This window comes from Heteronotia binoei, chromosome 9 (genome assembly GCF_032191835.1).
Source record: "Heteronotia binoei isolate CCM8104 ecotype False Entrance Well chromosome 9, APGP_CSIRO_Hbin_v1, whole genome shotgun sequence".
NCBI classification, from domain to species: Eukaryota; Metazoa; Chordata; class Lepidosauria; order Squamata; family Gekkonidae; genus Heteronotia; species Heteronotia binoei.
Genome location: NC_083231.1, coordinates 109,437,659 through 109,454,318, shown reverse-complemented (window position 1 = coordinate 109,454,318; position 16,660 = coordinate 109,437,659). Strand labels below are relative to the sequence as shown.

Genomic DNA, 16,660 nt, shown 5'->3' with positions numbered 1-16,660 from the left:
CACTTTCAGTGTTCCTTTGTCCTTCTTAGGTGTCTGTACTTTTGTCTGTGTGTGTGTGTGTGTCAAACCATTCTTCCAAGGCATTCAGACAGTGCATGAAGTTCTCCTGTTTCTGAAAGCAACCCTGTGATGTAGATTAGGTTGAGTGTGTGAGAGAGAGACTGACCCTCTCGAGTCACCCCATGAGCTTCATGGTTGAAGGGAGATTTGAACCCAAGCCCAGTCTGGCACTCTGTACCTCACTGCCTCTGAGATAAACAGAATCCCACCTCTCCATGGTCTGTAGGGCTCCCTCTTGGGGTTGGGAGGTTGGGCAGAATGGCACAGGGGACAACGCTGTTTTTCAAGGCTTCTGAGTACACGTCATGCCGGCAGTTTCAGCGCGTAGCTATGTTGGTCTGCGGCAGAAGGGCTGGATTCGAGTCCAGGAGCACTCTAGAATCCAACAAGATCTTCAGGGCATGAGCTTTCAAGAGTCAAAGCTCCCTTCATCAGATACAAAGGGAGTTTTGGCTCTCGAAAGCTTATACCACGAAAATCTTGTTGGTCACTGAAGTCTTAGTGGACTTTGTCACACTGTCAGGGGACCAGGAAGGGCCTTCTGCTGGCTGCCACCACTCTGGTAAAGGTCTGTCTGGGCACCCAAGAGCACCCACCCACCTATTTCCTTCTTAACAAAACCTTTTAATCTGTGACCAAAGAGATGTGAGGACCCAGGCTGTTTAGCAATAACAAGTTTATGATAAGTGCTCAAAAACAAGCGGTTTGTTCGAACTTTTTAGTGCAACAGTGAATATGAAAACAGTATAGGTTGGTACAAAGAAATTCCATCTAATGCTCAAGACTCGCTGCCCCCCCTTTGGGTGAGGGATCTCTGGCCAGGCCTGTTTATGCTTTCCTCCCAGGTCCCACCCCTCAGCCAGTTTTCCCTCCAAAACTGCTGCCGCCCAATCGGAGACACAGAAGGTAGGCCCTGTAGCTACTCCCACACAGGCTTCTCTGGAGCCTGTAGGCCTCACTAAGCCTAGGATCATGACAGACTCAAATGTAGTTAGGGCTGCCAGGTCTGGCTCAAGCAATATCTGGGGACTTTGGGGGTGGAGCCGGGAGCCAGGTTCTGACAAGCACAATTGAACTCTGAAGGGTGTTTTGGCCGTCATATTTAAAGGGTCCACACGCCTTTTAAATGCCTTCCCTCCATTTGGAAATAATGAAGGATAGGGGCACTTTCTTTGGGGCCCCAATCTTTTCAAAATGGGGTGGGGTAGAGGAGAGGTATGAGATCCTGTGTTGAAATTTTGGTGCCTGCACCTCAAAAAAACAGCCCCCTAAGAGCCTCAAATACCCACAGATCAATTCTCCATAATACCAATCTCTATAGGGTATAACGGAGTGCCCAGCAGACATTTCCCTCCCCACTAGGGTTGCCAATCCCCAGGTGGGGGCAGGGGATCCCCCGGTTTGGAGGCCCTCCCCCCGCTTCAGGGTCGTCAGAAAGCGGGGGGAGGGAAGGGAAATGTCTACTGGGAATTCTGTTATTCCCTATGGAGATTTATTCCCACAGAAAATCAAGGAGAATTGATCCACGGGTATCTGGGGGGACTGCTTTTTGGGGTAGAGGCACCAAATTTTCAGTATAGCATCTAGTGCCTCTCCCCAAAATACCCCCCAATTTTCAAAAGGATTGGACCAGGGGGTCCGATTCTATAAGCCCCAAAAGAAGGTGCCCCTATCCTTCATTATTTCCTATGGAAGGAAGGCATTGAAAAGGTGTGCCATCCCTTTAAATGTGATGGCCAGAACTCCCTTTGGAGTTCAATTATGCTTGTCACAGCCTTGATCTTTGCTCCACCCCTAATGTCTCCTGGCTCCACCCCCAATGTCTCCTGGCTCCACCCCCAAAGTCCCCAGATATTTCTTGAATTGGACTTGGCAACCCTACTCCCCACCCCCCACTTTCTGATGACCCTGAAGCAGGGGGAGGGCCTCCAAACGGGGGGATGCCCTGCCCCCAGCTGGGGATTCAGCAACCAGAGTGATACCCGGGAAGGGGGAAGGCACCATGCCCCACCAAATTCAAAAACAATCAGAAACCTCGAAATATCAAAAATATCCATTTCTTACACAATATTCCTATACGCAATATATTCATGCAGAAACAGTTATAGGAATATTTTGTAAGAAATGGATATTTTTGATATTTCGAGGTTTCTGTTGATTTTTGAATGTGGTTGACATTTTGCATGGCAGCTTGCCTCCTCGCCTTCCCAACTGGGGCTCAGCAACCTTAAATGTAGTTACACCAGCATTTCTCAAATACAAGCCTGCCAGGTGAGACAGGTACAAGAAGAGGCGTGGAGATGCTTAGTCCTTTCTCTGTTTGCCATTGCTTTGCTGTTAATGGGATGTCCTGATTGTGTACCCCCACATGGGTTTTTTTAGATTGAGGGGATTAAAAATGGTAAAAAAAACAGTAAAACCATCAGGCTTGTAGGGGATATTTGTAAGGAATGGTGGGTGACTGGACAGTGAATGGGTTGTACCTTCTCACCCCTCTCCTTTACAACCCCACCACCATCACCTTAGTAAACAGAGAAAACAAGATGAGGAAGCCAGATCTTCCTGCATACAGGGGTAGTTAGTTCTACCTAAGGTTGAATTGCTACCAAAAATTAAATTTTAAGAATATTGGTTGTGACTGTTTTTTCTTTCATAGCTCATAATAAGGGTGGGAATGTTACCAACGAGAGAAAATATCAGGTGCTCTTGACATTTTTTAAAAAAAATTGATTTGTGTCTATCGGTAGAGCCATGCACGCACGGCAAAGATGTACATAGCAGTTCCATGCCTCCCACAACTTGGATTGGGACTGCAGCATTTGGGGAAACAGTACTCAAGCCATAAGAACATAAGAAACATAAGAGAAGCCATGTTGGATCAGACCAATGGCCCATCCTGTCCAACACTCTGTGTCACTCAGTGGCCAAAAACCCAGGTGCCATCAGGAGGTCCATCAATGGGGCCAGGACACTAGAAGCCCTCCCACTGTTGCCCCCCCAAGCACCAAGAAGAGAGAACATCACTGCCCCAGAGAGTTCCACCAATACCCTGTGGCTAATAGCCATCCCTTGCCACATGTATGGTATGCCATTTTCCTAACCTAAAATGGATATGGGGAGCCGCTACATATCCCAATGGGGATACTACATGCACTGATAGCCACATGTATGTGTCAATCCCCAGTGAGGGATTATAGATGCTCCTTGGTGCCATTTCAGGTCATGAAAAAAGCAGAGGGCGGGGCTTAAGTACTATCGCCTCACCCATTGCCATCCTGACCCAAATCATCCCCCCACCCCCGGCATTGCCTGGGAAGCACAGAACTCCAGAAGTCGTTTTTGTACCATGCAAATTGTATGATTTTGGTACGTACAGGACTGTTTGTAACTTTGAGGACAAGCTTTTCAGAAGGAATGAGTTAGCTAGAAATACAGGTGCTGTTGAGGCATATTCTCCCATCCCCCCTTCCGTTGGCCTGAGCGACGGGGGGGCAACCAATGCAAATGTGAGCAATAAACATAATGCCTCCCTTAAAATGGTGCCTCTGGTTTAATGCGACATCCAACTGCAGTGTATCTACAACTATTGCTGCAATTTAAAGCAGGGAGCCATCACCCTCGGTCTTCTTAAAGGATAATAACTGAGACCGATTCTCCACTAGTCTTATGCCGCTCTCACGCTCCTCTTCTCCGTGGGGCTTCCGTCAGATTTCACACTATCTGCCCTGAGGCTGCAACTAGCTCCGCCTTTTTCGCACGCCAAACAGAAACTGGTTTTTAGAGGATCTTGTTTGCTGCGCCAAAGAAGGGGAGTTGCAGCCCCAGGGCAGATCGTGTGAAATCCGACAGAAGCTCCGTGAAGAAGAGGCGAGTGAGAGCGGCATAAGGCTAGTGGGGAATTGGTCTGAGTCATTCAAGAGGGCTTTTCTATGCAGGCAATAGAATTGCACTGTATAAAATGAACTCACAAAGCTACTTGGAGATATTATTAGGGACTGTAGTCTATACTACGGTGTTCAGCTTGCTGAAACTAGGATCCTTCTATGGGATTTAGAGTCATGTTAACCCTTATGGTTTGCTCCAGTTCTGTTTTTGGATTTCTGATTGGTTCTACAACCCTAATCCTATTGCATTGTTTACTGCCTTGCATTGTTTATTGCATCAGAGAGCCAGGTTTGATTCCCTACTCCTCCACATGCACCTGCTGATGTGACCTTCAGTCAGTCACAAGTCCTGTCAGAGCTATTCTCTCAAGAGCAGTTCTCTCAGAGCTCTCTCATCCCCACCTACCTTACAGGGTATCTGTTGAGGGGAGGGAAAGGAAAAGGAGATTGTAAGCCACTCTGAGACTCCCGAGTGAAGCGTAGGGTATATATCCAATTTCTTTTTCTACTTAACATCTTCGCTTGTTGATTATAGGGACTCATTCTGCATAATCCACCTTGAGTCCAAGGAGTGGACTATAAATAATCTAAATAAAGGACTTTTGCTAGGCTGAAGGAGATAGTAGAACCACAGGCACCCAGTACTGTGCAAATTGGTCAAAGTAGGTGCACAATGCTCCCAACTACATTGATAGCAAATGCAGTCTCATCATGGGTACATACTCAGGTTATTTGCTCCATCTTGGATGCTGCTGAAAAACAGGCCTTTCCTGCTTGCCCATAGCATCCTGGTGCTTTTGTGCACATCCTGGGTTTCCCAAACCTGCTTCATTGCAGTATTTTGGACAAAGATGACAGCAAAGATGGGGTGGCACCAATACAGACAGGTGATTCTCCTGCCCACAACAGCGCCATTTTCTCTTCCCCACCTCCCTGCTGTATACGGTTTCCCACACACGGGGTTTTTTAAAATATAAATTAAACATGGAGTTTCTATCACCTTCTGTATAGTCATTTTTGTTGTTGCTGAGATTAGTGCCTTTCCCCTTGTATCTCTGCAATAGAAAGGGGCAAGAGATTTTTAAGATATTCAACAGTTGATTTTTTAAAAAAAATGAAAAAGCTGCTGCTGGGGGGAGGCAGGAGTGGCTGCTGGCAGAGGACTGGGGCACAGAAAATCACACCTTCCCCATACCCAACTTGCAAAGGCTGTTTCCAATTCCTGGACAGGGAGAAGAAGAACTGCAGCTGTTTCCCCACGATAAACAGACCCCTTTGTCCAGAGTCCCTAAAACCACAACTGCAAACAGAAGTTGAACTAACGGACCAGCTGGGATTTGAAGTGGGCTGACAGGGCAGCTGCATTTATTTGCCTCCCCCCCCTCTCCTTTTCATCATTTGTACACACAGATGCAAGTCGCTGGTTGTCCACAAGAGCAGCCAAGCTAGATCACAGAATAAAACCCTGTTTAGAACCACCATGGATATATTTGCTTGTCTGGCACAGCATTCCCCTCTCAATCAATAAGACACTCCAAGCCCAGACTGAGAGCTATTCTTTACAGCAGGACGCATGCCACAGCATAGCTGGGATTGGCCAGTTCCCTAGTTAATACAGCCCTCAAGCTCTCTGCAAGTATTCACGCTGGTTTCCTGTAACAGGTGGACTGCCCTCTGCCCCTCTTGTATGCCTTCTCTGCTCTTAGAAGACCTTGTTAGTGAGATAGTTTTAGACAACCATGTGGTGATGTTGCCTTCGCAGCCCCACTGAGTAGCCTCAGACCAAGCCAAGGACAGCGGGGGGTCCAATTCTTTGAGCTCCAAAAGAAGGTGCCATTATCCATCATTTCCAATGAAGGGAAGGCATTTAGAAGGTGTGCAGTCCCTTTAGATGCGATGGCCAGAACTCCCTTTGGAGTTCAATTATGCTTGCCACAACCTGGCTCCACCCCCAAAGTTTCCTGGCTCTACCCCCAGTGTCCTGGCTCCACTCCTCCCAAGTCCCCAGATAGCTCTTGAATTGGACCTGGCAACTCTAGACAGCAGACTCTGCTGGTAGTAAACATCATGGCCTCACAACTTTACGCAGGTCACTAAGCAAGACCATAGCTTGAGGGTAACTGTGCTAACATTTTCAGAAGTACAGGCTCTTTAAGGGCATTTCTTCCTTCTAGCCCAGGGGTCTCCAATCTTTTTGAGCCTGCCAGCACCATGGGAATTTTGACACAGCCACAAAATGGCCACCACAGGCCAAACCAGCCACAAAATGGCTGCTGCAGTTTACCTTCAGCCAGACAGTGAAAATCCTTGTGCAGTAGTAGCAGCTGAAAGCCAGTTTGTTGTAGTGGTTAAGAGCAGTATTTCCTCTTAGCTGAATTGGTGTGAGCTAGTTCAGTTTTTTAGCCTTTGGCTCACACATTTTTCTCTTAGCTCAGGAAAAATGGCCTCAGAGCAAACTGATTTATGCTGCAGCTCACAACTTGAATGCCAGCAGATCACAAAGTAGAATTTTTGCTCGCAAGACACCAGGGGTGAGGAATATCTGTCCCAAGGGCCATTTATGGCCCTTGGGAATTGCTGGGCCAAGCAGAGCCATGTGGCAGCCTCCCTAAGGCCTGGCCAGTCAGCCAAGATCGCTTCAGGGCCTGGAAAAGTCACTGTCACAGTTAAGTTTTCCCCTCATTTCTTTATTTCACTTTGTTTCTTCTCATTTCTTTGTTTCCCTTAATTCCTCTTTCTTCCCCCTCCCCTTCCTTCCCTTTTCTTCCCCCATTTCTTTATTTCCCTTTTTTCCCATTTATTCTCCACATTTATTTCCCTTCATTCCCCCCATTGCTTTGTTTCCCTTTCTTTTCATTTATCTTCCCCACACTTCTTTATTTCACTGTCTTCTCTTTCTTTCCCCCATTTATTTCCCTTTATTACTCTTTCTTCCCCCCAAAATTCATTCCCCTTTCTTCCTCTCTCTCTCTGAAACCTGAGTGGTGGGCATTGTGAAGGACTGCTGTTGGGGTATGTGGGTGCCTTTAAAGGTCTGCTAAGAGCAGCTGTAGTTTCTGCATAAAGGGAGAGAGGGAGGGGTGGCAGGCGTGGGGGGTGGGAGCCACCTTCTACCAGTTCAGTTTGCACTTGATTATCCCAGATGATGTGGCCTAATATGCTAATGAGTGTATGACCTAATATGCTAATATTAGGGGATGTGGTATAATATGGTGATGAGTTCCTGCTGGGCTTTTTCTACAAAAGAAGCCCTGGACCTAGGCATTTGCCTACGGCGGCAGACCAGGGTTTATGTGTACCAAATTATACTCTCCCCACATGACTTCAATAGAAAAACAATGATTTGCATTAATTTCGCCAGCCTGAATCTGTCTCCCTCAGCAGAGCACTGTTATTTGATAATTTTGTAGACATTTGCCTACGGCGGCAGGCCAGCTTGTGTGTGCCCCAAAGTACACTCTCCCCACATGACTTCAATAGAAAAACAATGATTTGCATTAATTTTGCCAGCCTGAATCGGTCTCCCTCAGCAGAGCACTGTTTTTTGGTAATTTTGTATGGCCCACAAATGATGTTATAAATATCCAAATGGCCCCTGTCACCCCTGGCTTAGAGCACTGGTTAAGACCGGTGGGCTCTCCTTCCCACTCTACATGGCCCTGGGCCAGCCACAGTTCTCTCAGCCCTGCCTACCTCACAAGGCATCTGCTGTGGGGAAAGGAAGGGAAGGAGATTGTCAACTACTCTGAGTGAAGAGTGGGGTATAAATCCAATCTCTTCTCTTCTCCAAAGCAGTGTTTTTAAAAATTTGCACAAATCTCCAACGGCCAATCAGAAGCCTTGCTGGGCAAAAGCCCCAGCCTCCTCTAGCCATCTCAAAAGAGCAGCGCATAACAGAAAGACAGGACAGGCTGTTTTGAAGAACATGCCTGAGTTTATTCGACACCGAAACAAGACTGCAGGAACACCCATCAGAATTTGAGCGCTTTGATTTTGAAGTCGCCTTCCACAGAGAGGAAATGTATCTTCTCCAGGCCCAGCCGGTTGGGGAAAGAGATCTCTTGACCTTCGGCCAGCTTCACTTTCAGCTCAGAAGCATCAAAGGAGACTGTGACCTGGGAACACAAGAATAGGGTTGTTACGTGACCAGCTCGGAATGCAAAATTCCCAGCTCAGAACGCAGCAGCATTTGAAAACTTAAGGTTAGATTTAAGCCCCTCCCATGTGTAACAACCCCCCTCTCATCCATCTCTGGCTCATGTCTAGGGCAGAGCCATGGCATACTTATATATCCCACTTCTCTCCCCTATGAGGAAAACAAAATAGTTATAACAGTGTTCTCTCCCCCACTGTTATGTATGTGGATACATGTGTTACCAAATGGTGTTCCTGCCTGGCTCTTGCCTGGAGAGCCAGTTAGGTGTAGTGGTTAAGTGTGTGGACTCTTATCGGGGAGAAACGGGTTTGATTCCCCACTCCTCCACTTGCACCTGCTGGCATGGCCTTGGGTCAGCCATAGCTCTAGCAGAGGTTGTCCTTGAAAGGGCAGCTGCTGTGAGAGTCCTCTCAGCCCCACCCACCTCACACGGTGTCTGTTGTGGGGGAGGAAGATAAAGGAGATTGTGAGCCGCTCTGAGACTCTTCGGAGTGGAGGGCGGGATATAAATCCAATATCTTCTTCTTCTTCATTGGAGCCTGAAGGACTGAGTTTGGGGACTTAGGAACAATGGGCAGTAGGATCCAAATCCTAACTGCTCTGCTCCAATCACAGGCCCCCTGCTGGTTTGAATGACCCAATAACGTGCTAGCACGGGAACCCAGTGTTGTATATAGTTGGCCCAGTGGGCCCCGTTCGTCAGTTTTGTTAGTGCAGCCACCTACCACGCTGTACTCACGAAAGAGCTTGCTATCACTACCAGCTCGCCTCTTCAATGCCTAAGAACCCACTATATTATACCCACGCATACACCCCATTTTTTACAACCATCCTATGAAACTACAAGAAAGCTATTGGCCCCAAATCATCCAGCAAGGCTCCATGACGGAGCAGGAGGATTAACTCGGATTCTAATCCAACATCCCGCACAAGACAAAATGGCCTCCCTTTCAAAAGCACAGTGCGCTGGAGAGCCCCAGAGAAAGAGGGGGAATGTTCGGCTGGATTCCTCGCCACGCCCTCACCTCTGCTTTCTCGCCCTGCTGAAAAGGGAAGGTGCTCTCTCGCTGCTCCTCCCCCCAAACCCCGTCACGCATGGAGTTGAGCACGATGGTGTTCACGTCCCCGTGACAGTCAAAGCGCGGATTGAAGTGGAGCAGCAGGTTCTCGCTGTCTTGCCCAACATTCACCACAAACCTGAGGAAAAAAACGCACAGAGAACGTCAACAGCAGTGACCATGCAGCCACTGCCACTGTCCCCCCGCTACTACAGACAAATGCATTTCGGTCAGCTTTCTGCACTTGACAAATCTGGTTTCTTTCAACTTGTAGCTTATGGCTACAGAGTCACAAAGGAAGGGCACTTACTTTAAGGAATAAATGCAGAAGAAGAAGATGGTACCGGATTTATACCCCACCCTTCACTCTGAATCTTAAAGAGTCTCAGAGCAACTTACAATCCCCTTTCCTTTCCCCACAACAGATACTGTGAGGTAGGTGGAGCTGAGAGAGCTTTGAGAGAACTGTTCTTGAGAAGAAGATATTGGACTTATACTCCATGCTTCACTCTGAATCTCAGAGCAGCTCACAATCTCCTTTACCTTCCTTCCCCACAACAGACTCCCTGCAAGGTGGGTGAGGCTGAGAGAGCTCACCCAGAAGCTGCCTTTTCAAGGATAACTCCTGCGAGAGCTATGGCTGACCCATTCCAACAGCTGCAAGTGGAGGAGTGGGAAATCAAACCTTGGTTCTCCCAGATAAGAGTCCACACACTTAGCCACTATACCAAACTGGCTCTCAATGCGCCAATTTATTTACTTCATTTATATCCCACTTTTCTCCCGCTGGGGGAATCCAAAGCAACTTCCATCCTTCTCTCCTCCATTTTATCTTCACAACAGCCCTGTAAGGTAGGTTAAGAGTGTGACTGGCCCAAGGGCACCTGGCAGACTTCAAACCTGGCTCTCCCAAATCCTAGCCTGACACTTTAACCACTCACCACACTGACTTTGCCCTAACTATACAGGCTTTTTGCCCCTCTCAAATTTGGTGAGTTCCTGGGAGATTTTAGGCTAGATCTCCCAAAATGGAAACAGCAGATGAGGGGGGGGCAACATCTGTGCCTTCTTCTGTGGGGCAAACACCTGTGCAAAGGGGCTGTTGGAAGGTGGGGGAAGGTAGAGCCCCCTTTTCCCAGTGCCTCAACCTTAAAGAGGGTGCTGTAGCTGCTACTGAGCAAGAACGATGCGCAGGAGAACCGCTTTTGAAGAAAGGATCTCACCTAATTTACCTAGGGGGTTTGCACTGATCCCACGCATGCAGCAACGCTGGGAGAACCCATTTTGATTCCCCACTCCTCCACCTGCAGCTGCCAGAATGGCCCTGGGTCAGCCATAGCTCTCAGAGCTGTACTTGAAAGAGCAGCTTCTGCCAGAGCTCTCTCAGCCATACTCACCTCACAGGGAGGAGGAAAGTAAAGGAGATTGTGAGCCACTCTGAGATTCAGAGTGAAGGGCAGGGTATAAATCCAATATCATCTTCTAGGTTGGAAACTACCTAGAGATTTTCAGGGGGGACTTCAATGGGGTAGAATGCCATTGAGTCCATCTTCCAAAGCATCCATTTTCTCAGGGGAACTGATCTCTGTTGTTGGAAGAGAGAAAGATGCAAATCACTTTGGGAGCCCATTGGCAGGATATAAATAAGCCACCAGTCTACATTAGATGCTTAGACCAACACATCGCGCTCTCTTATTCACGAATAACTCAGGAAGGCAGAGCCAACGGAGACAAAGAGAAGAACAATCGCCATTGCCAGCCAGTGGAGAGCATTTTCAAGTGAATGAAAAAAAACCCCTGCCTGCCATGCCTCGATATGGAGGCGCCCACCAGCCTCCTCTGCCCAGGGCGGGTTCTCCTCCCCTTCTCCATTTACCCTTTGGCATCCGGCAAGACTTTCCCCTTTACTTGGACGCTGTCTCCGGCCTGGAGCTTGAGCTGAGTCGCAGTCAGTCCCTGGAGAAAGGAGGCCAAGCACAGGTTAGGTCAGGATCAATGTTCCCTCTAAGCCAGGGGTGTCAAACTCATTTGTTATAAAGGCCAGATCTGACATAAATGAGACCTTGTTGGGCCGGGCCATGTTGGGCTGATGTTAGCACCCATTGGTCTTAAGGATGCTTTCTTTGTATTTCTCCCATGGGATCCAGGGAACTGGGCAAAGGAAGCTCTGGCTCTTTCCTTCCTTCCCCAGGGGATGAGCCTCAGCCAATAGAAGGAAGAGAGGCTTGGCTCAGTAGCTCTGCTGTGCAAATGAGCAAGCCTTGCAAAGCAAGCTGTTATGCAGAAGGAAGCAAGAGAGAGGGAGAAGAAAGCAGATGACAGTCGGTTGCTCGGGGGCCTGATAGGAGCCCTCTAGGGGCCTGATTTGGCCCCCAAACTGCATGTTCGACACCCCTGCTCTAAGCTGTGGAATCTTGCGAGCAAAAATTCTACTTGGTGAGCTCCTGTCACTAAAGTTGTGAGCTACTGCAGAAATTATTGTGCTCTGGGACCATTTTTCCTGAGCTAAGACCAAAATGTGTGAGCTAAAAATCTGTAAGCTTGCTCACACTAAGCTTTAGAGGGAACACTAGCCGGGAGACATTTGGGGGAGAATATGAACGACTCTCGTCTCCCCTCACTGCCTTTGCAGTCGCTCTCAAGAGCCAACAACCACTGCCCAGAGGCCTGGAAATCAACAGAGCCTCTGGTTCTTAGAAGTCCCTTAGGCCAGGAAGGTTTCTGCAGACTCCATAACTGAAGCTGCTTGCCTTCCTCTGCCCTGTCTTTCTTCACAGCTGAGCAACAGTCACTTTTTAAGAAGTCAAAGTCTTTGGTATGCAGCCAAGAAAGCCCATGGAGCCCAATAGAGGCAGCTTTGCCACTGGTCTCATTGCTAGGTTAAAAGAACTCAGCAGATACAGAGACAGGTCAGCTTCACAAGCAGCCAGGGATCATCAGTGAAGTTCTGAGCAGGCAGAGGGGCAACAGACACCTCCAGGGCTTTTTAGGTAGCAGAACTCCTTTGCATATTAGGCCACACACCCCTGATGCAGCCAATCCTCCTGGAGCTCACAGTAGGCTCTGTAAGAAGAGCCCTGCAAGATCTTGGAGGATTGGGTACATCAGGGGTGCGTGGCCTAATATGCAAAGGAGTTCCTGCTACAAAAAAAGCCCTGGGCACCTCCAGCAGTCTCCTTTGCAGATCCAGATTCCGCAGTTTATAATCCCCATACTCCTTTTTACTTTCCCAGCATTCACTGCATCTGCATTTGTTTACTAACATGTATCTTTTCCTCTTCCCAGTATTCACTGCTCCTGCCATTCACTATGCACCTTCTCCCCTTCCCAGCATTCGCTGCTCCTGTTTGCCATGCACCTTTCCCCCTTCCCAGCATTCACTGCTCCTGCATTTGCTATGCACCTTCTCCCCTTCCCAGCATTCATCGCTCCCACATTTACTAACCCTGTACCCTTTTCCCTTGCCAGGATTCATTTCACCTGCAGATTCAAGTTCAGTAGCGCCTTAGAGACCAGCAAGATTTTGGGGCTGTAAACTTTCAACAGTCACAGGTCTCTTCATCAAACACAGGTAGGAACAGAGATCACTGATCTCACACCTCGCCTACAAACCACGAAAAATGGTGAAAGGGGTTCCTTGTCTCCACGAGGGGAGAGGCACCGTTATCTTTGACCAGCTGTGCTTTCAAGAGCAGCCTGGTACAGAACTGCAGCAGGAGACACTTTTCCCCATCGCATTTTCTCCATGCCCGGAACAATTCTTCCTCCTTAAAATGCTAGATACCACCACCAAGATGCTCAGCCAGTCACCAAGGATAACACAGGTACAGCAGGGGTCCCCAACCTCTGGGCCATGGACCGGTACCTGGTCCATGGCCTGTTAGCAACCGGGCTGTGAGTTGTATAATTACTTCATTATATATTTATTGATTTGATTTATATCCCACCCTCCCTGCCAAAGCAGACTCATATTACAATGTAGTAATAATAATGACAACTTTGCATTTATATCCTGCTCTCCACTCGTAATTTCAGAGTCTCAGAGCGGCTTACAATCTCCTTTACCTTCCCTCCCCACAACAGACACCCTGTGAGATGGGTGGGGCTGAGAGAGTTCTTACAGCAGCTGCCCTTTCAAGGACAACTCTAGGAGAGTGCTATGGCTGACCCAAGGCCATTCCAGTAGCTGCAAGTGGAGGAGTGGGGAATCAAACCCGGTTCTTCCAAATAAGAGTCTGCACACTTAACCACCACACCAAACTAATAGAAATAAAGTGCATTATTGTATCATTCTGAAACCATTGCTTCCCCACCCCCTTCCAGCCCCTGGAAAAATTGTCTTCCACAAAACCGGTCCCTGGTGCCAAAAAGGTTGGGGGACCACTGAAGTAGAGAACATAAGGGATATGTCATCTGTTATATCTAAACAATGGTAACGTTTATTGTAAACATCTAAAAAGTATTAGAAGTTTCAACAACATTCAAAAAGAGTCAGTGGCAAAGATTAACACATTCCAGACATTCCACAACAAAGACTCATTTACTGAAAGCACACAGAAAGGTGTTCTTAAAGACACCATGCAACATAAAGCTTCCTCACATGAAAAATGCTCCTAACACCAAGTCCACAAAAAGATCCTTACAGGATTCCAATCGCAAGTAAGGAAATATTTAATAATATCCACAGAAAGCCCCTCCACACTGACCGGTGTCCCCCATTTCCTTGCTGGCTTTAAACGGAACCAATCGTTCTTGTTGCTTTCGCCCTAGGCAGAAGCTCCCATTTTCTACTCGGGGGCTGCACTCTTACGCAGGGAGTCCCTCTCCTTTTCGTCAGTCACCAAGGCTGGCACAGCAGGGGCGTGGCACTTACATGCTGGCTTCTCTCCCTCTGGAAACCAGCTTGCTTCCGCCCAAGCGCACCCTGTCAAAGGATGAGGGCAAGCGGCTCCCTGAATACAGTCCTAGCTCAGACAACCTTGCTGTTAAACCAGGGCTCTTCCCAGGGTTGCTGTGCAATTCCTGGAGATTTGAAGGTGAAGCCTAGGGAGGGAAGGGAGCGCAGTGGGATATAATGCCACAGATGCCACGTTCCAAAGAAGCCATCTTCTTCAGGGGAATTGATCTCTATAGCCTGGATGTTGAGATCTACAGGCTCCCCCTGGAGGTTGGCAAGCCCCACTCTTCCCCACCCATGGAAAGATCAAGCCCAGCTGCGAGGTTTAGGTATGCAAAGGCAATTATTACCCATAGCTGTGAAGCTCTAGTTTCTCAACCCTGTCCTGCTTTTGGACAGCTGCAAGAACAGCTACACAATCCCCCCCAAAAGCAGCAGGCCCCGGAATCATCATCTTGAATACAAGGAATGCAGTGCCCTGAGCTATTCATCTGCACAAGCTGTTGCTCCACATTCTCAGTGTCTCCTTCTTGTACAGCCCAGCAGGTCTTTAATAGCTTGGTCTGATCAGCACCCAAAAAGAAACTGCTTGGGTTTTATGGTCAAGAGCTGAGCCTTTAACTTCCATCCAAGAACAATCATCAGTTGATTTTTGCCCTTTAGAACTACAGAACTTGTAGTCTTCAAAGGGGAGAGGGAGGTAAGGACACGATGCTTGCACTCTGGCTCAATTTCCACCACATTTATTTGCAATCTCTTCTCTAGTTAAATAGTTATCATCATCTGGCATTGTGTGTAGTATCACCAGGAGATCCAAAAATCATCTGGCAGCCAGAAGTTCTAGCTCTGTGTGCATTACGCACCATCAGGGGGGGGTTGTAGAAAAAGCCCAGCAGGAACTCATTTGCATATCAGGCCACAACCCCTGACATTACCATTGCTTCGCGCAGGACTTTTTAAAATAGAAAAATCCCAGCAGGAACTCATTTCCTTATTAGACCACACCCTCTGATGCCAAGCCAGCCATTCCTGCTCAAAAAAGCAAAAAGCCCTGTGCACCATTAGGTGGCAAGCTAGACTTCTTATTTTTTTAAGGCAAGAGACATTTCAGAGGCAGTTTGCCATTGCCTGGCTCTGCGTCACACCCCTGGTATTCCTCGGGGGTCACCCTTACAAACACTAGCCAAGGCTAACCCCCTGCTTAGCTTCCGAGATCTGACTAGCATAGGCTAACCAGGGTCAGCGCAACTAAACGGTAAGAAGTCAGCACTATTCAACACGGCCAACACCAACCAGACAGGGCCTTTTTTTGGAAGAGAAAGCCCAGTAGGGACTCATCTGCATATTAGGCCACACCCCCTGATGCCAAGCCACCCAGAGACGCATTCCTGCTCAAAAAAGCCCCTGCAACCAGACAGCCTGCATATTCAAACCTGCAAATTTCAAATCCTTCCTCCAAAAAAAAAAAAAAGTACCAAGTACTCAAAAAAGGTGAGCATTAAAAAAAAAAGGTTGCAAAAGGCAGCCCAAGTACTTGTAGCTAACCAGAAAACAAACTAGCCTTGACAGAACAAAGCAGGAGTCAAGTGGTACCTTTAAGACCAACCAAGTTTTATTCAGAACGTAAGTTTTTGTGTGTGTGCTAAAAACACACTTCTTCAGGCGAGGAGGGTCAGGTACAGTGGTCTGATCCCCTCGTCTGAAGAAGTGTGTTTTTAGCACACGAAAGCTTACGTTCTGAATAAAACTTGGTTGGTCTTAAAGGTGCCACTTGACTCCTAATTTGCTCAACTGCTTCAGATCAACACGGCTGCCCACTTGGATCTAGCCTTGATAGAAGCAAGTGACACATTGACCAACTTTTGGCTAGCACAACTTCATTCCCCTGGCTCAAAAAGTCCCAGTCCCCCACGGCTCCCTGCACTAACTCAGCCTCCCAGACTCACACTTTCCATGCTGCAGCCCTGTAGCAAAACCTCCAGCCCGCAAACCCGATCTCAGCTCACTTATGACTCAGCAGAAAGAGCCCCCCGCGGACTTTAAATAGCTGGGAAAACTGCATCACGTGGCACAGAAAGGCTTGCTGCGATTGGCGGGTCAGCTCCCATCTCCGGCAGGGCAGCCCCAGAGGGGAAGAAACGAGGTCAGTTCCCTCAAAGGCAATGAATGGGCTCCACCGATGATAGGAGGTAGCAGCTGCGGCTGTTATTTTTTTGCAATCGATAGTTGCAGCAGCCGCCGCCGCGGCCTTCGGGCTGGCCTGGCACTCCTCGTGGCGTTTGTTCATTGTTTCCTTGAGCTGGGTTGCAGGCTGGGGGAGCCGTAAATCAATAAAAGGGAGAGAGAAAAATAGCACTTCTCAGATGCAAATCTCGTTCTTTGGCCTTGGTGAGGGCAAGGGCTGGAGGCAAGAGGAGATCACATCTGTGCTTTGCAGGGATTGGCCCCAGAAATCAGGCCTTGGACAGTCCAGAGTCCAAAACAGAGGCCTCTCTGAGAATCACAGCTCATCTGCAGACTGCAATCAGTTCCCCCTAGAAAAAAATGGCTGCTATGGACAGGGCTGTAGCCAGCAGTGGGGACCCAGGGCTGGTGCCCCCTATAG

At 48.2% G+C, this 16,660-nt stretch overlaps 1 protein-coding gene across 1 annotated transcript; it reads right to left on the bottom strand.

Annotated features, from left to right (window-relative positions):
- Window positions 1-7,858: 7,858 nt before the first annotated feature.
- LOC132577390 (16 kDa beta-galactoside-binding lectin-like) lies at window positions 7,859-16,198 on the bottom strand. Its single transcript, XM_060247162.1, has 4 exons — window positions 16,002-16,198; window positions 11,035-11,114; window positions 9,126-9,297; window positions 7,859-8,059 (listed from the first exon to the last, which is right to left on the bottom strand). The coding sequence occupies exons 1-4, from the start codon at window positions 16,008-16,010 to the stop codon at window positions 7,916-7,918; spliced, it is 405 nt and encodes a 134-aa protein (XP_060103145.1). The 5' UTR covers window positions 16,011-16,198; the 3' UTR covers window positions 7,859-7,915.
- Between the last annotated feature and the right edge of the window lie 462 nt (window positions 16,199-16,660).

Coding starts and splice junctions, on each gene's coding strand:
- LOC132577390 (XM_060247162.1), bottom strand. Junction 9,298..11,034: donor GTCTTGCCGGATGCCAAAGG/GTAAATGGAGAA, acceptor TTTTTTCCTCAG/GTTTGTGGTGAATGTTGGGC. Junction 8,060..9,125: donor AGCAGGGCGAGAAAGCAGAG/GTGAGGGCGTGG, acceptor TTGTGTTCCCAG/GTCACAGTCTCCTTTGATGC.